Source organism: Bombus huntii, chromosome 2 (genome assembly GCF_024542735.1).
Source record: "Bombus huntii isolate Logan2020A chromosome 2, iyBomHunt1.1, whole genome shotgun sequence".
Taxonomy (NCBI): domain Eukaryota; kingdom Metazoa; phylum Arthropoda; class Insecta; order Hymenoptera; family Apidae; genus Bombus; species Bombus huntii.
In genome coordinates, this window is record NC_066239.1 from 5,226,993 (window position 1) to 5,248,881 (window position 21,889).

Sequence of the window (21,889 nt, forward strand, 5' to 3'; positions counted from 1 at the left end):
CCAAGAGAAATGGGGAATTTGCCAATAATTCGCGCAATCATCGCGTTCCTTTCACGCTATAGTCGAACGTTTTGATTAAAAATACTTCTAGCGAAATTGAAAGTCATACCATCAAGCGTCGTACAACTCAAGAATTATTTATTCGAATCATTGATCTATCGATAAATTCGGAGCTAGTCAAAATGAATATAAAATTGGCAATCTTTTATAGAATATTTCTAACTCTATATTCTTATCAGACCACTATAAAATATTCATATATAAAGCATCATTAAACCAAATAATTTAATGGTTAATAAATCTCTGAGATAGAGCACCATTTATATCTGATGAAGGTAAATTTCTACATTAAGACAATTTTTAAAATACGTTACATAAATCTGAAAAATTTTGCAATCTAATAAATCGGATGAACATCTCAAATTCTGAACGTCATCACAGTTTCCATGCTCAAATTGAAACCGTTTCTCTTACTTACTACTAGCAATAAACAGAGAACTATCTCTTGTCGCGTTCATTCACCGACAACACAGAATAAAGTACTTGAGAAGAGAAACTCACCTGAAAAATTGTAACCTTCTTCAATACGGAGAGATTCACATGTAGTGCCAGTTCGGTCTTCAGTTTGTCTGGAAGTAGACCAAGGGCGGTGTTGATGTCACCGCCGCCTTGTATTCTTCCTCGCGACCAGCTGTAGTCGTACCACCTGAGTACTCGCCTCTTCATCCCGCCCGGCACTTTATGATGTCTCATATATGTCTTGGCGCCATCGAGCAATCTCTCGAACTCCAGTCGATTCGCGTTTCGATTGGTGATCACGTTTCCAACCTGGCCGACGATCGTTGCGAATATGAAGACGCCGATCAGGTAACTGACTATCGTAAAGACGTACCTACGGATCAGGAAGCGAGAAAAAGGGCCGATCAGTCCAAGGAGGATGTGATCAGTGTCCTCGGTTCATGGACGAGCGGCCCCCGCCGGAGCCTTTCTCCTCTTTCTCTCTCTCTCTCTTTTTTTCTCTCTATATTTCCTCCCTTATCTCCTCTCGTTCGTTCCTCCTTACTTGCCCCTCTCTTTCTTTCTTCCCTTCTTTCGTTCCTCCCTTTCTATCCTCCCTCTCACGTTCAGCTTGATCCAACGACTGTGTCACTTTCTCTACTCGTTCGCTCACACCCTGATTCGAAAGTTCACATACACGCGACATGTTACTTTTCACGTTCAGAAAAATGTGCGGGATTCGAAGAGATCGCAATCTGTTCTTTATGATTCGCCATATCTGAATTTTTCCACATTCTCTTTCGTGTGGTTCGAATTTGGCTACGCGTTATCGGAGCCAACAAACGCGAGCAACCTTTCGAGAAGAAGACGGGGTTTGAACAGTTTGTCTCATGAGATATTCATGAGGAATTTCTGGCGAATCAGAAATCGCGATTCTTTTGTCTTTTTATGATTGCCTCGAATGCATCTTCGGAAAAAGCAGATTTGTCAATGGCGTCAGTTTTTAGCCTTGTCATACGTAATGTGATAGGATGGAACTTGATTACTGGTAGGTATTTGTTAGGTCTTCCGTCATGAAGAAAGCGTGTTTATGGGTCAATTTATGGATCTGCCATATCTTCAGTTTTGAAAGAAATAATTTGGCAGAAGTTTACTCAAGAGTGCAGATAGATATATATATTTGTGTCACTATTCGTATTGGAAAATAATAATTTTTGATTATGCATCGATACTTTAAGAATTAACCTTGCGATCGTTAATAAAAAAAATGGCACTTTTTCATTCTTGAAAATAAAGGATAACTTCTAGAACTTATCACTGATATTGTCAGACCTTAGTTTTCAAATTTTAGATTCTACGATGAAAGATGAATATTTTGAACAATAAATAATTTTAAAAGTAAAAATCAAATACTTTTCACATAATCTATCAAAGTTACTAAAGACGTAATAATTAATTATATGTTATTTATCACAAAATGAAGTCAAAATGACAAATTGAAAATTCATATAGTATTTCACTTACTTTGCTGGCTTTATCAAATCGTTGACATAAATAAACGGCATTCATGGGATACGTTCATGATAATGACAGGATATTTTGACAAATCTGTCCTTATCTATGTCAAAAGATCCGAACAAATTGGAACGTCTTTTGCAACAGCGATTCACGGCATCTCTACTGTGCGTTCCTTGTATTTAAACGTGTTCGTTAGAGTCATCTGTCATGTCCTCACTTCTGGTCAACGACGACGTACATTTTTCTGAGCGATTCCTTATCATGTCCCATTTTCCTACATTTTTCTTCTCACATTTAGGTCACGTGTAACCACTCAGACGTGCTTCTAACCATTTATATCAACCACACACGCATGCATACAAGATACAGTTGGAGGCAAAAATAAGTGGGCAGGTAGTGGAAACAGATAAAAAGAAAGTTTTTGTTGAATACGGCTTATATACAGAAAAATATAAATATTAATTTCAATTATTTGCTAAGTAACTTATATACATACTATAAAAATATACGAGCACAGGGCGGTTCACAGGACAAACTGATTAAATTTGAGATATTTTAGTGTCAAAGCACTTGATTCTTCAGCTCGTATTCACTTGCTTATCTTATACAATTTCATTAATTTTCACTATTTTCTGTTCTGTGGAGTTAACAGGTTTGGCAAATAAGTGCTTCGTATAATCAATAAAGCTGAGATATGACATTAGTTCGATTAAATTTCATTGATACCTATTTGCAGTATCTGTCCACTTATTTCTGTCCCAGACTGTATATACACAGACAAAGAGGCAGGTTCGTGCAGTTTTTCTTTTCTCTTTCATTTCTCTCGTTTCGTACTTTAGCGAAATTTCTCATTCGCAGACTTTCCTTCTTCCTCCCTTCGCTGACCCGGAGCGTGTCCGCGTTCCGTGTTCTTTAGACTTTGCCTCTCCGCTTTTATACTTTTCAGCCATTCGTACTCTTCATTCCCTCATCCTTTCATTGTCGTCGAGCCAGCGGAGGCTTTCTTTTCGCGTGTGCCTATAAATTTATGGGTAAAAATAGTCGGGAAGAAGCGAAACTTTCCAACTTTCTTTTAGTATATCGATGTTTATTCATTGTTTTTGCATACGATTGAGCCATTAATTTAAGAAATATTTTAGAATTTTTATATCACGCAGTTATTTATTATTTCACCATATTATTTAACGTTCCATCTTTTTCTGACACGCTGATTGCCACCACTGCTTTTTTTAACACGTTGTAGATTGAAACATACCGTGATATTTATTATACCGCATTGCACACTTTTTCCTGATAACATTGCATTGTTAACAAGCCATTCGCATTGTTGTAAATACTTTAGTCCGTGAAATTTATCTTATTTTAATCGTTCTAAAAAATTGAGTAAAATGGGCCACCAAACACTATGCTGACAGTTAACGTGTTAATTAGAAAAATTTGTTTCTTCACAGTTGTTGTTAAATTCCCCCTCATATGCGGATCATTCACTTTTGAAAAGAGTCCGAATTGCTATTCGATCTAGCGAAGTTCATCAACGTTCTGAAAGGCTCAATTACTGCCCACCCGATATCAACAATAATCCACTAAAAATTGTTCCGACTGCAAGTCGTATAAATTCAATCGATATCAAGAAAACGTTCCTAGCTTTCACGAGAATAGGGAGCTCGGCAAGCTATCCGCAGGAATCTCCGGGCTTGCCCCGAAGGTTTAAGGTCAACGGCAAACGAGGAAGATTCGATTTGTGATTCGTTGAACTCTGCAGCTAACGGCGGGTTAAATTTGACCCGTTCGTAGGATCGAGATTCTCCTGAGTGTCGATCGTATTTTAGAACGTCGATTTTCTTGCTTTCGGCTTCGGTTTCCTTCTCGAACGTATAGGACTGCAGCTCTCTGATCATTAAGCGGTCGCGTCGTTAGGCGTGTTGCCAGGGTCGAGAGAGTTAGAAATATAAGTTGGGTCAGTTGGTACGACCGCGAAACGTCAGAGCACAGGAAAAGGAGCGGAGAATATTTCGTTCCTTTTTTTAATTTTGTTTTTTGTAGAGACGTCACGCTCTCAACCGTTCGTGCACCTTAATGATCGCGCACAGAAAATCCTGTAAAACGTGGAAGCTATCAATTTACCGAGCGGACACTCTCTTGGCGTAGTGAAGAATTAGTCCATGGTACGTCGTGCTTCGGAAACACGTTGTACTGCACCGTGATTAAATTGTTTTGTAATTTAACGGAGTTTGTTAGAAAGGAGAAACGTGAACGACCGAAGAAGTACAAATGTTAGGCAGATAATAGTGATCAGTAGACTGCGGATGTACTATATAAGTTTATAGAAAATTAGAAGAAAAAGGAATTACACAGAATGTACATAGCATGAAGGATATATAAAATATGCAAATGCATTCTATAATAATATTTGGTAGGTAAATCAATTTTTCTGGTTAAAAAATTCTATTTTTTAACTTATATTGTAAAAAATATGAATTTGTATAAAAATTTGCAATCTAGCGATTAATAGACTACTACTAGGATCCATTATGTATTTATGGGAAATTTCGTCGCTCTTGTTCTTGAGTGTTCTGTCGTCGCTAGTTTATAAACTGAGAGAATTGAGTTTGTAGTTCGCGAAGCTTAAATATTGCATATTGTGTGAAGTAAGAACTAAAAAGAACTGAATATTTGTCGCTTTCTAAGTAGAGTTTTCATCATCTTCATTATGAATTTTTATTCTTTATACCAATGAGACGTATGTGGATCGGTTAATTACATTTTTCTGAAGAAAGAAGTTAGAACAGTTAAGAACTAGGGCGACGATTTGAAAATGCAAAAGTGCACGGAATTAATGTAATATGTAAAAATGCATAGAATGGAAGTAATATGCAAGAATATATAAAATATGCAAAATATAGTAGGTATCCGTTATAATATTTAAGTAGTAGGACAATTATCTACCTAGGCTGCAGTATTAATTATATGCATAAGGATACGAATTTGCATAAATATCCGCAGTCTAGTCAATTTTTGACACATTTGTGGTCCTTCGGGTTCAAAACGCGTTTTTATTATAATAATATAAATTTTGTACAGCTTTGTCCTGAAGTAATGGATTGAGAGATTAAGAACGAGAATCCAGCAGATCGCTAAGTTTTCTGCACCATTCAATTTCTGACACAATATCCTGGCTGACCTTGACCGGACGCGGTAACCACCGTCATCTCATTCGAACTGGATCTTCGATATTTTAATCAAAGCAATTTTCTCGACTTCATTTCGCTGAAATTATTTTTCCAAGTGGCACGGCGAAGAGGCTCGAAGTAAGAAACCTCTCGAAGTGGCTTCCGCGTTCCTCGTAGTTAAGGGGTCGGATTTAAATTCCGGGGGATCGATCTTTCCTACCCTGAAATCGCCTCTATAAAGAAGTTCCTTTCCAATTGTTGTGTAATTTCGATAGATTTATTCATTTTCAGATGACAGTTTTGCAATGTTAAAAGTATTGGATTGTAGTATAGATAAGATTGCTATTCCTTTTTAACTTTAGAAGCTAAAAGCCGATTTCAAAATCGACTTCTTATTTTCCTTTCTTTTTGGTTCTGAATTCTATATTTATGGATGTTTTATGGTTGTTCAGCTTTTTACGGTTGCGCAATAAAACTGATTAAAACAGTTATCTGATTATCTGTTTTCGTAATCGACTCTTTATTGCCCGTGCTTTTTGTTTCTGAGTTATATCTTTACGTTTTTTATGATCGTGCAATAAAGCTGATGAAGGAATTAACTGAGTGTTGATGTGGTTAATCTCCAGATTTCTTACAATTAAAGATGTTTTATACCATCACTCGCAAAGAAATTCTATGAATTTATATGTTTAAATATGTTTAAATATTGACATTTCGACTAACGATTAAACATTGCTTGGGGTTACTATATTTTTATAGCTTCGTATTTAATAACAATTGTGTTTAAATTTTGTTTATAAAACCAGTCCTAAAGTTTGTTAAAGAATTAGAAAATTTTCTAGTAAAACGTTAATTGATCATTTGTTATACGAAAGTCTTATCATACGATCACGAAGGTCTTGAAGATTCAATTTTCTATTTGAAGCGAGTTATTAAATTATTTTTTAATCACAAGTATATCTTTATCTGATTGAGGGTTTAAAAGAACTGGATTTCTCATGCTTGATAGTAATTCCCTCATCGTAATCTGATTTTCAAGATTGGTTGATCTTCAAGGTAGATCACAATAGAGCTTAGGATTACGATATAACAAGATGTTTCAACTCTCGACTCTCGACTGGTACAGTCGGTAGTTGTTATGTAACTAGAATTCCGCGTAAATAAGTTTATTCGAGCTAAACTTAATTACAGCAATGAAAATGAACCATAGTATATCATATTATCTAATTAAAAGTTATGAACTATTAACGTTATTTCTTATATGTTACATGATACTACCATTCGCTTGCATATTTAACAAATGGTTATTTAAGGTAATTTGATTTAAATAAATACAACGTATAAAAACAATGATTGAGGGATTATGAAAATTTATGCAACCGAGTAAACTTTTAACAATTGTAATAATTCGTACTAATATCTTAATCCTATTATCCGCTTTGCTCTTCTTCTAAATATTCCTTTGTTCAATATGGTAGAACCGTAATTTCCATTAAAAAGATCCGCTGCATTCAACAAACTTGTCCTACCGCCTGTTCGATTGGCATTATATTGCATTTGTAATATTCAATCATTTTGTTTCTAAAGTAGTTAAATTTATTAAAATATTTATGAAATAATGGTGAATAATTATATATCAATACACTCTGGTATATGTAATACAATATCGACTTTCGTGTTGTAAAAGCGTTACCTACAAGTCGAAATCATCCAGTTAGATTCGAAAAATTATGTGCAATATATTCGATTTCATCTTTAACGATTAGGCTCCGTATAAAGTATTCAAATTATAGCGATTTTTATAATACTTCGTAGGTAGAACGATTGAATGCTCGCAGAAATCACTGTAAATGTTAAAACAGAAAAATTGTCTTTTTTGTTGGAAAATGTTCTGCGTATCAATTAGAATACTATAGCATAGAATTAAAGTGCAATTTTTCTTTCTAAATATTTCTTAATAATGCTAGAAAATCTTCAACATCGTTTCTGTAGAGAAAAATATAAGCATCAATAAACGTCGGTTAATTATTTCTTAGCTTTTGTTCATACCATTTATTTAAGATGTAAATAAATGGAACATTGAGTTTTTTTTATAAGTATGAGGTAGGGTATCATAGAGATAGAAGAATAAAGCGCGTGAGTCGTACGCCGCCGTGTTAAGTCAAAAGGGCGTATTTGCAACTTTCGCTTAAATCAAGTCATTGCTTCCAGATAGCGCAAAAACAGTTTACTTATATGTATATTAAATAAGAAAGTCGTACCTACATTGAAGCTAAAGATACAGCAATTATATTTCTGACGTATGTGAAATCGATGCCTACTTGTATATGCTGTATATGTCATAAGACGGTAGAAGGGTTGCGTTTGTACGTGGAATAAAAAGCAATAAATAAAACAGTCACCCAGGAGCTCATAAACTACGGAGTCGAAGAAACTAATTTTTGGAATTTTTATCTGTCTGTTTATTTGTCCGTTTGTAGTCGCGTCACGTAAAAAGTTCTGAACGGATTTTGATGAGATTTTCTCTGTTATATAGCTCAGTAGCAAGGAAAGAAAATAGAGTATGTTTCATTTCGATCAGTTTTGTAAGAGCTGAGAAATAGCTTATACGCTCCCACGTTTGGTAAAGGTCAAGCAACCACAGTTATTGTTCACGTCGTGTTTGTTCTAAAATCGAACTTTTTTTTTATAATTTAATATTCTTTGTTACGGAGAACAATTTAATTGTTAGTATATAAAGTACGTAGGCAAGCAACCTATAAAAATTCCTTTGCTTAAAAATTGTTCCGTATATTAGTAGTCGACGCGAACAAAGTTGCGCGTAAAAGCTGGTTGAATAATAAGAGGTATTTTTCTCAGAATCATCTTTCGATCGGACAGCTACCTCTAGTTGAATTACACAGCAATATATTACCGTGTAAATGGCTACGATATAGGAGTAGCAAGAGGATGCTGCATATAAATCCCTACTGTTTTTTGCTGATCAGACATGTCAACTGCACGTTAATGTCGATTATTAATCAATATTACGATTACATATTTACTGTACGAATGCGCATACGTTATTAAAACAGGGACACAAGGGACCTCTATACATCGTTCTCATTCGATTTCTATATCGTTTTTCAGCTCACTCATACACCCTATCTTTATATCTCTGTGGTAGGTATCGCGTTGCGCCATCGCGTTTTTCTCTTGCTTCGTTTTCCCTTTATCGGTGGGAAATACAATGTGACTGGCAAGCGAGCAACGTGTTTCTCGACGTGTTATTAATTCGTCAGACGTAGTCTAGCCGACGAACTTGCAGCTTTTCGTGGAAATGAAAAGTTCGATCTCTGGTGGGAATAACGCCGGAAGAGAACGGACGTCTGGCGCAAAGTTGCGCCGAAGAAGGAACTCGTAAGCCCTCGATTAATTTTATTTCTGCGGAAGCGGCCGGAATCCACCTTCGACGCCCACCGCCTTTCTCCGCTAAGATTTTCATTAAAGCCAGCTGCGAAATATCGTGCTGGCTTATCCATCCACCCGCCCCCGCATTCTCTTCGGAAATTTCTTTTCTCAGAGAAGTCGATAGTTATTGGATACGGACCGGCTTTATAGTGCGAACGTGACTGTTCGCTATTTTTCAGATTATAACTTTTCAGTCTGTCCCGTGTTTACACTTTCGGTTTACTCACAGGTGGACAGCAGAATTCTTCTTGATTATCCCTATCTACTGAGAATGTTTGACATTTTTCGTTTAGCATCTTTCGTGGCAAAAATGGTTGTGAGTAACTTCATACAACGAGGATTTTCATTAAGTTTTGCCGTTTTATATATTTTTGCATATTACGTGCATCTTTTGCACTTTAGCGTTTTCGAATTTCTCGTAAATGCATAAAAATTCGCAGTTTACTAATAATTTTGAAATGAAACGCACGATGAAATAAAACACATTGATATCGTGTTCATCGCGTTTGACATGAAATTACAGGAAACTATCATGAGGAAACTATCAACGTAGTTTCCTCCGTTCTTTATCGCCCCTTTCTATATGGAAAGTAGCATCTTTTTTGATCGTTAACTTGTAAAATTTCTTTGATTTAGACTTTGTTAAAATTTACCTTCTAGAATCTTGAGAACTGCCTTTGATATGTCCTTACGTCTAAAGCTTATGGATAAATCGAATTTATTATTGGTATAAAAGCATAAAGCATACGATATTGCAAACGTTCTTTCTTTGTGTTTTAGGTTTGTCACTCTTTCATCATTCTTTTGACCTTTTTAAAAAAATTTATGTGTAATAATATTTCGCCGAAATAAATTGCGGATTTGCGAATTGAATTTGTTTAAATTTTATTCTAGTTGCGTCTTAAAATAACGTTATTTAAAATGTGCAGAAACGTTTCAAGTAATCGATTTAAATAAACGATATAAGAAAATAAAGAAATGTTTATGAATTATCGAGAATCTAGTTAAATGTTACTGCATATAGATAGAATCGTGATGAATCAATCAAAATCACGTTATAAAAATCAAATGTATCTACCTTTCCCATTCGCGAAGCTTTCTAAAAGAAGCTTAAAGAAAGTGAAATGAAATCCATTTCGTTTATTGAAAATTTTCCATTAAAAATCGAGAAATCCACAATATTCTGCGTGCATTTTCATAATAGCAATTATTTAAATATTAATCATTTCCTTCCAATATTTTTTTCATGTATATTGCAATATATATTTCATGTATATTAGTAATTAATGGAAGAATAAAACTTAATTTTGCTTAGACCAATATAAACGTCATAAAGGCGTTAAAGTTATCAGATTATAAATATGAAAAAGGAATTTTTTTACGTGCAGAAAGGAAGAAGAACAATTTTTATCTAAAGTTGCATCTGGCTTGCTTCTCCCCCGTTCTTCCCCATAATAGGCTACTTAACAGTTTCCGGACTGAAATTAAGCTATAACTGGAACGAGAAATTGTACAGTCTTTACAATTTCATTTGATCCTATGATAATGGCGCTTTTGTAAAATTTAATCAACTCAAATGGAAAAGGATAGTAATTTTCTTAAAGTTTCATGCGAATCTAAAGTTAAACTATTTTATTTTGATAATCTTTCGCTATCCTTTTTATAATTTTTAATTTATTTGCCAATGCTGGAATTGCTTGTGATCGTTGTATCGTATAAATTTCATATACGGTAGATAACAAATTTATACCAATATTAATTTGTGAGGTGAGCTGTGACGCGAGCGATGGAAATAATAATTGTAAGTCTGTCTATCTTTTCTTTATATCGCAGACATTAATCGTTTGGAACGATTTAAATGTTTCGTATGAAATTATTACTTGATAGGTTTTTTGACAATGTGTAATAAATTGTAAAAAATTTATAGCGATATACATGTTTCATAAATTTAACAATTTGCATGATATAAATTAATCTATTGAATTAATATGTTGCGTTGGTTTGCAACATTTTCTTACAGACTGATTTTACAGTATCAAATTAATGATAAATTAGAGAAAAATAAAAGATATTGAAAACATAGGTATCTTACAGAGAATTATGTTTCAAATTGATTAATGACAACCACATCATCATCATAATTTGGCAAATCGAATTGATGAATACGAAGCTAGATCCAAGCCAAGTAATTTTGAAGCAAATGAACTTGCAGTAATTTCGTAGCTGTACAATAGCGTTGTGTAACTTGCGTTAAAGAATGTTCGCGTTTCTCACGCAATCGCATTTTAAATCACGGAAGGAAATATTTAATTGTAAATACAATGTTTCTGTAAGTATAAGCGACGCATACTTCAGCATGGTTTAAAAATTATTTCCTATCCAGATATGTATATCACTTTTTACAAAAAACGAAACAAAAATTTCGTTTCGAAATTTTAGACTAAATTTACATCTTTTGGTACTTTAATAAGTTTTATTCTTTTTGTTGTTGATAATTACCAAGTTATAAGTCTTTTGTACGACCATCTAGCGAAGTTAATCTCGATAATTATTCAAAACGGAGCAGTATTACAAATTCCTGCTGATTATGAGTGCTAAAGTTTCTTAACTTCTTTTAGTTACGTTTCTGTTCTCGGAGGAGACTTCATAATTCTCCACGTCCCAATTAAAATGAAACATTAGAATTCTACGTAAAATTCTATTTGACCGTTAGCGGAAACGTGGTAAAAATTTCATGTATCTTCAATTTTTCATTAGCAAAGCTCGAGTAAAGTACTCCATTTAACGTAGTTAATTAAGACAGCTGTTTTAAGATTATGATTTTTTAAAGAATGAAATTTAAACATTTTCTCTTAAGCAAACGTACACCCTTAAAACAATACAATTGCGTATGGCGTCTCACGGTTAACAGAACAGTACGTTAATTAACAGTCTTCCATTTTAATGAATACGTTATTGCGGATTTGATTTATAACCTGTCCCGCGTGTGTATGATAATTGATGTTATTTAATATTATAAAAGATTTTGTTTAAGCGGAAATTTCGAGACAAATTCATAAATAAAGATCAAACAAATACTTTTCTTCGGATATTTTATATACTTTTACATAGTTTATATATTCTGCCTATATTTGCACATCTAAGTTTCCTGTAAATGTATGTGCTAATCGCTATTTTTAAAAACTCAACGATCCACAGGAATAACTCCACCTAAATAAAGCATCATTTCCACGAAGAATTCGACGATCTAGAGGAATACAATTTTTAACTCGAATCTAGAATGAATAATCCTACTTTTCCATGGTTGAAGAGATATTTCAGTTTTTATTTCTCACGAGGAAGATTTTGTCAAAAATGCGTTAATTCTGCTCTATTAAATCCATCTTCTCGATCTATGTTCTGGAATTTTGAGAAACCTATCGTCGATTTTGCCTGATGCGAACAGTGACGTCTAATTCTATGACTCTTTTATTACAAGGGGTAAGAAAATAGGGGCGAACTGTTCTAGCCTTCTAGTCAGATCGAAATTATTATCTTCGCGCAGTAAATTCCATGGCAGAGGCATGGCGCTGCCACAACGCAATCCAACCACTGGCAATAGAATATTTTACCTCATCGCTGTTCCCACTGAACTTCTGAAAACGAATTACCTATGTTACGAATTACCTCTCTATCTGCCAGTCGGATTTCTTCCAATCATGCCCACCCTCATGATGGCGAACCGATGGGAAAGATAAGGTTAACAATATCGAGGATATTCTCGAGCTATCGACGAATAGTACAGTTTGAATTGTCCCTATCGACAGTGTACCCTTTATCTTGGTCGGAATAGAGCGCCAATTTCAGTTTACGAGATCCTTCCGTGGGCAAGGGTAATTCGATACTGAGTGAATTTTTGTATTACTTACGTAATGAAGCTAGGTACACTATGGCTCTAAAATTTGGGATCATTTATTTAATAACAAAGGAACTTGCGTTATTTTAGCCCAAGATACAGATCATTTGGAAACTTGAGTATATTTTAAATGATTAGAATATAATGTGTGAGAAATTATGCTTAATAAGTGAAGACATTTTAAATATTTTAAAATATCGTCGAAACGAATCGCAAAATGTATTTTTCTTAATTCGCTAGAAGTCTGAAGATATCTCTGGTAAAACTGGAGTTTAGAGATTTATGTTAAAGACCACAGTTTTTTAGCCAAAACAGGAGAGGTAGCAGTCTTACTTAATATACTTTTCTTAATTAATTTATATTACTATTTATATTAATTATATTAATTGTGTTTATTCTCTGAATATAAATAGGAGAAATATATCTAGATTGTAATAGTCATTTTTTCTGTTACTCGAAGACAAGTGAGAAGAGACAGTATTAATTTCGATAATTGTAGAAAAAACGTTAATTCAGATCTCTAAGATATTTTTAACTTCAGTTGAATCAGCACAAAGAGTGCTTCTCGCAGATTCTATCGTTCGTTTCCTTTGAAAACTATATTATAATAATAAATCATTTGTATTTTCACTCGAAGGCAAATAAAAAGAGACAGTGTTAATTTCGATAATCGTAGAAAAACGTTAATTCAAATATCTGAGCGATTTTAAATTCCAGTTGAATCGACACGAACAGTATACCTCGCAGATTTTATCGTTCGTTCCCCTTGAAAACTATATTATAATAATTATCTCTGGAACGAAATTGGTATGGTGGAATTTACATCGCATAGTTGCTGCTACGATATCGATCCCATTACGCGACGTTGCTATAGATGTTCTATGCTAAATTATCATAATGTTTGTGGAATGCATTTTCTTGCTAATTTCCACAAGATTTATAACATAGCTAACATACGACATTACAGCTGCTGTATGCATCGATGCATTTTATCCTCAAACATGAAAATTGAAAATATCAATTTAAATCATGATTAGTTAGGTATAGACATTTGTCGAAATTATTGGAGGCAGGGATGTACAATAAGAAATTATAGTTAACAAGTAAACTCTGGATATTAATTAATCTATGCCAATTGCAAAGATATAAAAGTAGGCAAGTATGTAATGAGTAAGTATATGAATGGACGAGTAAAAATGTGAAAATGATACAAAATAGGACAAATGAAATATGTATATATCGCAAGTTTTAGAAGGTGGGATACAGTTTTACTCAAATTTCATTTCTTTATCAATGTCTAAGAAAATACGAACGTGCATAATCATCAGCAATCTGTTAATAAATAAATGTTGAAAAAATATTGAATTTTGATTTTAATTTTTAATATTTAATACTTCGAACAAGATTATGTATAAAAAAATATATGTAGGAAATGTGAAGATGACTTGAGTTATATTTAAGAGAAACTATTTGAATTAGAAACACTTAACAATCGGAGATAAATCTATTCTGCAAGTATAAACATTTGTTCTTTATATAAATAGTAGAAATAAAGTAATTCCAGTTACTATTCTTTACTTGCGATGAAATAGATCTTTGTTGCATGGTATATTTTATCGTTATCACTTAAATATAGAATTCAGAAGTTAATAAATAAAATGATGACAAGAACGAGTACCATTATAAGAAACATTCTAAATTTCTTCTCGTGTCATAAAAATTACTTCCATTCAAAGTTTGCTTCACTTGCTTCAGCGTAAAAATGCACTCTGCAAATTGATTTGTATCTCCCCTTACTTTCTAAAACTACATCCCCTATTACATTTCCTACTTATCCTTCCTCTATTCAATATCGCTGCAGCTTCATCACTTTAATTAACCCATATCTTACTTCCACCATCTAATCGATCAGTGGAAACTGAAAACAAGAGGAGGAAAAAGAACGAAATTTTCTGAGATGTCACTCCATATAGAAAAAAATTCTTTGCTTTAGTTTTATATTATATTTTATATGATTAGTGTTATTAGCGATATTACCAATACATATTAATAATTAAATTGCGGTCGTTTATAAATTTCTGAAAAATTGAAGAGTTCGAAAATCTACAGAATGCACGTAATATGCAAAAATATATTGAAATAGAATATTTATTGTAATTTTTAACGAGTGAACAAAATTTCTATTTCGGTTCTATTTCTTTAGTTGAGTCCATAAAAATATAAAATTGCAGTCATATTTTGATAGTCATATTACTAAATGAATCAAAATTTGATATTGAACTTAAGTAATTAATATGTCAATGTTATAATACAATATTATCGTATAATGATGTGACAATACTTTTTGTAACTACTATATTTTTCACCGCTATAGTTTAGCTATTATTTTCTTTTCTTTTATGTTTATTTATTTTATTATTATACTGGTGAATATTACAAAACAAACTGTCGATTGATAATAATTATAATCAATGAAGAATGATTTGAGATATCTCTACTATAATAGTTTTTGGCTCGATAGTATCATGTTCGTAATACAGCTGATTCAAAAATGTATGAAAATTTTAGAACGTGAAAGATGGGTTTCTTCGAGTCTGCCAGCACGGAATAGAATATTCGCCGGAGTATTATTCAAATTAGGTGGACTGACTGTCGTCGACCGCGGGCTAGAACCGTTTGTAATAGACCTAGGCCGGAATTCTAAATGCCAGCGATAAAGGATGAGTTTCAGTAGTACGTTCCCCTTGTCGTTGAAACTTGAAGCATGTTCAACAGCACGTTCGAGTATTTCTTGGTTGAAAATTCTGACATGTTTTTAACCTCTGTCTTGAGTTACCCCTTACGGGTAATACTTTACAATCTGATCGGTATCTCCGATTCTTTCCAAACTTCAATATATTGGAAAAGATTATTTAAAAGAGTAAAACATCATTTACAGAAAGTATCGTAATTAATTCTAAATACTTTTAATTCTATATTAATCTGTTAACTGCGTTTGATGAGTATACGCGTCAAACAAGAATTTAATGTCGGTACGTTTGACGTGTATATTCGTCGTGTAAAATAAAAAATGATCATTTACCATAAAATGTCAAAATTTTAGCAAAAAGTAATACAAATATCATTTAGCGGTATGTTTACTTTAATGTATTGTATGTATGTATGTTTATGTATTTTATGAAGAAAAATTTGATTATTTTCTTTGGTATATCGGTTATTCCCGGTATAATGTATTTCTTTTTACAAAATCAGTTGATTTTTTCTCCTGTTATATCGAGTATTCCCGAATCGTTGGTATAATCTTGTTTCCTTATAAACTGGATGGATATTTTACTGTGTATATCGGCTATTCTCCGATAACAATTGAAATATAATATGATAAATATCATATGATCATATTTTTTGATCGAATGTGTTGAACAAATTATTGAGAAATATGCAATTTAACGAACATAAACTTCGAAAGTCGAGCAACCACGAGTTCAACTGTAAAATCCACACGTCTCATCGGAAAATATTTCACTAATTTTATACCAGCTACATGATTAAAAGCAAATGCATTTCGAAGATGTGCCGTCTGTTCAAAAAATGAAATTCATAAGGAGTCACAGTATTGGTACTCGATACTGTGTGCCACCGTGTGTGAAAAAATCAACTGAATTTCTTACATTTTAAAAAATTTTTCTCGTTTGTGAATTTTAGCATTTTGTTGAAATTTTGTAATTTTTTATAACAATAATTTGTTTAACAATGAATTGTTAATCTTTTGGCATAAAAATATATGCCATCATCGTTTTGCTTCAATTTTGTTGTAAAATTTACAATAGGTACATTTGCCCTGCGTTTGACATGTATGCTCGTCATCGTTTGATTTTATTTATGCACCCCATTCATGAGAGATTTCCAAAACAAAATTCCACAGTTATCTGGTTAAAGGTAACTTAAAGCTCGCGTTGAATTTTGTAATTCTTATTTAGAAATTCGTGTAGTGTGCAAGTAAGTACCAGTATCGATATTTAAAAAAGTAGAGAAAAGAAAATCGTTAAAAAAGCGTTGCAAACAATTGTAAGTATTTTTTATGGTATATTAAAACAAAACCTAGAACCGTGATACGGAAATTGAAATACTATCGAGTACAAACAATGAACTAGATACTGATGATGACTCAGGTGACTACCAAGTTTCACCTTTTTTATTAATTCTTTATTTGTCATTTTTTGTTACTTGAATTTATTATTAATAAGCATTAAATTAAATTTTTTTCTTAACGTTTACTTTTTGTTATCTAATTTTTTATTTATATAGTTAGTTTTAGATTAGGTTTAGGTTTAGTTTTAATATATAATCAAAAGTATGTGGAATTGTTTGCGACAGCCTTTTAAATAATATTCTATCTTCTTAAATAGATAAAGTTTCCAATACATTGAAGTTTGAAAGAAGCCGGAGATACCGATCAAATCGTAAAGTATTCCTCTTGGCAGTAATCTTTTAAAGGCTTTCAGAAGTATTGCGTTCGGATGGAGAAATTAAGTCAATGTTTCCACCTTTAAAAGATGGTGGATTCGTTACACGATTGTACAAGTTTCTTTCCTTGCTCTTTTTTTCTTTTAATGGATCCTTTCTTCTCCTTTCTTAAGGAACAAGTTTATATGAAATTATTATTTAAATACAAAGCAGCGTCATTTGTATTTATTTAACATGGTTCCGATAGGTAAAGCATTTAAGACAAAATTTGTTAGATTTTTAGAACGTAGTTGCTCATTGGTTCGTTATTAACGTTATTAAAATAATGAGTGAACGAAACACTATACTGATCGCAATTCTCGACTAACCGAGCTGCTTCTATGAATATTATATCGGCAATTTCGAACGAAATATAGAAAAAAATCGCAAGGAACGATCACGAGTGAAGTGGAAAATACATTAACAGGATAAAAGTTAGGCTTTCCGTGTTCCACAATTCGAGCCGATACTCCATTATTTTTATTTTCGTACTTACGATCGACGAATATCCAATGTACAATAGCCTCGAATAAATTACAAATAAAGTAACATATAGTTCTTGAAGACTTCATTGCTTAATGGTTTCAATTTTCAAAACGTATAACTACTATTTCGTTATTTGCAAATATAAACTTTCTACATACAATACATTTTCTATATACAATATGCGCACGCAGGAATTATAGTTTATTCATGTAATTATTTAAGATAGAAATTACATACGATACTCGACTACAATTAGATTTTTATTAAATCGTCACCTAGTCTCGCAAGGCAATTCTACGTGGGGGAATTTGGCGAAAATTAACGATCGAGGTTGGTCGGTTTCGAGCCATCTCTGTGGGGTTCGAATCGGAAAGCACGCGAGGAATACCTGCTTCCGTCGTTTTGTCAATCGCGAGGAAACCACAGGCGGTTTGCTTTGACGTTCATGGACGTTCTTCGTGGTTGACGATCCCACGTTAAACGCGTTGGGCTGATGTCGCATAAATCTAATGTCAAACAGTCTTCAACTGATCTATGACCTCCTTTTAATACGTTCATCTAAAACGACCGATAGAAGAATTCTTAACGTTACCGATTCCCAGATGAGTAGTAGATGTCTCAAAAAGGTGCAAGAAAATTGTTAATATTCTGGCAAATTTTCAACCTTTAATGTTAGCAAATTCTCAATTCCCGATATTAGCATGATTTATAATTTTATATATTAATAGAGCATTCTTTTTATCATATATTGTTTTACATTCTTTATTTAGCGAAATTCTATATTCTCGATATACCTTGTCTAATTCACATAGTTATGGACAGAATATGGGTTTCGATCTATTGTTCAAATTAGGACACTGAGCAACCATATGACTTTGACATGCTCTTGAATGACCATAAAGTGCTTTTGAGCGATGTTAAGTGACTAAAATAATCACGAAATGATCCTGAATAGCTGTCAAATGATCGTGAATATCCTTTGAATGACCTTAATGATCCTATTGTAGTGATTTTCTCGCGAATAATAAGATATCTCTATAGAATTATGAGCTGGTGAATATGGAATATCAAAATAATCGACTGATCGCTGTCTTTTATAATCCTTAAGTCTACTAAAAATTTTTTAATCAAAACGCATCTTTCTTTCCATCAATATTTTCCATTTTTATTCGAATGGTGACGTGAAACAGGAAGTTAAGTATAATTATGTTATATTTTTTCTGGATTAAACATGTGTAGAAATTTCGTTTAAAAATGAAACTAAAATTTCAGAAGTGAAAGTTTAAATGAGACATTCGCGTTTTTCCATAAAGTTACTGATGCAATGTGGTGCAATATTTTCAGATTCGTTATACACACATCCAAATGTAAGAAGACTAACATATATCGTATATTAAATGTAACAACTAATGTAATAACATAATAATAGTAATATAATACTCTTATATACTCATATAATAATAATGAAATAATATATTCCCTAAAAGAAATCTATTTTTCAGAGACCATAATTCCATTAAATTGCTTCGTTAAATTATTTTCAGTCTTATTTTAAGTATAAACCCCATATTACTAGATATTTGACGTAAAAAAATGAAATTTTTCTAGTCTTTAAACTTGGCCTTTGAAGGTGTTCTACTGAACAACAAATTGGGGACATCTACATTATTTAAGACCCTAGAGCATCGCATAATACATTTCGACTGGCAGCAATATTGAAAGCACGGTTACTAAGGCGCCAAGGTGTCACGTATCTCTGCTGAGAATCACAGGACAAGCAGTAATTAACTACATCGGTGTTCCTCGTTGATTTCCAAGTTATCGAGCTATTCATGCGTCACCTTTATGAATAATGCTCTATTGATTTGTCATCCGTTCAAAGTGAAACTGCTACTTGTAATAAGTCTAAAATTGTCAGATTGTTATTGAAATTGTCATTGAAATTAAACATAAAAAGGATGTGAAAGAATCTATCCTTAAAATGCAAGGCTAGTTGTTAGTCGATATTTTTTTCCGATCAATAATTAAATTTTTTACTGCTCATTTATCAGCCATCTGATTTGCACCGCATCAGTTGAGAGTTAATAATATTCTAAGATGGACAAGTTATTTTTTATAATATAATCTATTCTCTCTAAAATCTAGAAAATTTCAAATTAATATAATTCCGAAGCTGCCTGAAAACTTTAATAGCATGCATTCTAAATGCATGCTATTAAATTATATTTTATTCAAGCGTTAAATTAAAAAGTATAATAGCTTTAGCCTCGTTCGAAGAATCTGTCGACGTAGATATACGCGAACGCGACGTAAGTCGTAAGAATGCGGTTCTAGAAAATCTAGCGAATCCAGTTCCATTTAAACGATATGATAAATATATGTCAATTCTGGCAATATCGGAAGCACCAGGATCGGCAATAAACGGTTCGTACCGCTCGATAGCGGGGTACGGAATGTGACTTGAATTCTGCCACGAGCCATATAAACCAAGAGTTTCCGTGCGCGTATTATTTGCAATCCGATTTCGCATGCCACGATCGCGCCATACTAAAGATTAGACAGGGACGACAAAATGAGATCTAAATCGGCTCACGGTTGCTTTCACTAATCAGGGCTTTTATGTACAGGCAAATAATGTCTTCTAATTGATTCGTACATCGGATGTAGAATAATAATAATACAGGTAAAATCTTTCCTCTCTCATAGTGTACAAATAACTACAGTCAGATAATGGATCTTCCTATGATAATATTCGCTTATCAATTTTTATTTTATTTTATTTTATTATATTTTATTTTATTTATCAATTTAATGAAATTTCGATTCAGTTCTTGCGAACAAACGAACAATAATTGTGAAGTAGATAATCAATTAGCTTTATAACAAGTAATAGTAAATTATACCAAATAAAATTAATTTTCGATGCAAGTGTTCAGTCATCGACTTTATTCACCGATTTTTATATGTGAGAAACGAAATTTACTTCATTTCATTTCGTATGTAACTGTTGTATGATTCTCAATTACATAAAAATGTAACTGAAATTATTTATGAACTACACAGTTAAAGCAAAATCTTGTAATGTAAGTAAAACTTTTTATATATTCTATATGTATTTTTATATTTTCCATGAATTTTATTATCACATAGCAAAAGACCGCTCGGCACTCCGTTTTATGCATTAAATGTTTCTAACAAATACGACAAATATGAGCCTAAAAACCCTTGCAGTGGGATAAAACGGACTATGGCGAGAAATTGATTCTCGTAACATCGTAGGTAGAAAGAATGATAATGATGGAAAACTAATTGAATTATAAGGAATAGCGCTTCTTAACACTTCTTTCCACAGCTTTACGATTGATGTGAAAATTAAAGGAATATAGAAGTTATAAATTTGCCAAAAAGCTTGCATTAATTCCATAACGTGAAATGTCAGTATGTTTAATAAAATTTCAATCAGGACAAATACTTTCCAAAAGAATATCGACATCTCTTAAACTTCTGAAAAGTTGCAACCACGTGTGATGATTTTAAGAGCGTACCGAGCGAGGGTTAAAGGGCGAAACAAATTTTCGAGCAGCGTCCGATTTCTTTCGTTGTTTTCACAAAATGATAGATTCGCATAAACATTTACATTTTAAATGCAAGAACTGCGAGCATTGTCGTTTTCAAGTATCCGATCTTCGTCGTCAGACATCGGTTTAGAAAGGTTAGATCGGTTGCACGCGGTGTACGTGTGTCGTGATAGATGTATCACGGGCTGCGTACCGTATGAATGTCGTAATTTGTTTTAACGTTTCGTCCGTCGGCTTCATACGAAAAATATCCTCGCCAAGATACATCAAATGAGCATCGCGATACTGCATCATTGGTATACATGTCCATTAGTATTTAATTAATATCTATCATACGCGTATTGCGATATCTCTGTGTGAAACTAGTCTTAAGTTAACGACCGTCCGTGTGCTTATCTTTCAGTTCTGTCCAGTGCAGATGTTACGTTAGCCTTGTTTAGCCGGTAGAAACCTTCTTCGACCGTGCGTAATTTTCTTTTTTCCTCGTCGAGCTATCGAGGGTGATCGAATGGCGTTTTCTTTTGTTTTTTACGATCGATCCGCGAGTATGACGGGTGGAAACGTACATCGATCACTGGTACGCGAGATAGGAAGGCATTTCTGCGCGTGTCGCTGCACCGTCGACATCTATTTACCGATACCTTCCTCGACAAAGAGTAATTGCTGGCTTTGCAGCCTCTTGTTCTGTCGTCAAAGGCTGCCGCCAGCCACGACCCGTGAATATTCTGAATTGCGTGCGTGAAAGCCTCCTATGCGACCGCACACATGTGCCACGCATAAATTTTCTGACG

At 33.2% G+C, this 21,889-nt stretch overlaps 1 protein-coding gene across 7 annotated transcripts in view; it reads right to left on the reverse strand.

The window, feature by feature from the left end:
- The window catches only part of LOC126877502 (uncharacterized), a 206,124-nt gene that overhangs the window by 27,162 nt on the left and 157,073 nt on the right, over nt 1–21,889 (reverse strand). For all 7 annotated transcript variants that reach the window (XM_050640208.1, XM_050640212.1, XM_050640207.1 and 4 more), the window contains one exon: nt 562–892. In XM_050640208.1, the coding sequence (XP_050496165.1) occupies nt 562–892 (331 nt within the window). The remainder of the gene's footprint in view (nt 1–561; nt 893–21,889) is intronic.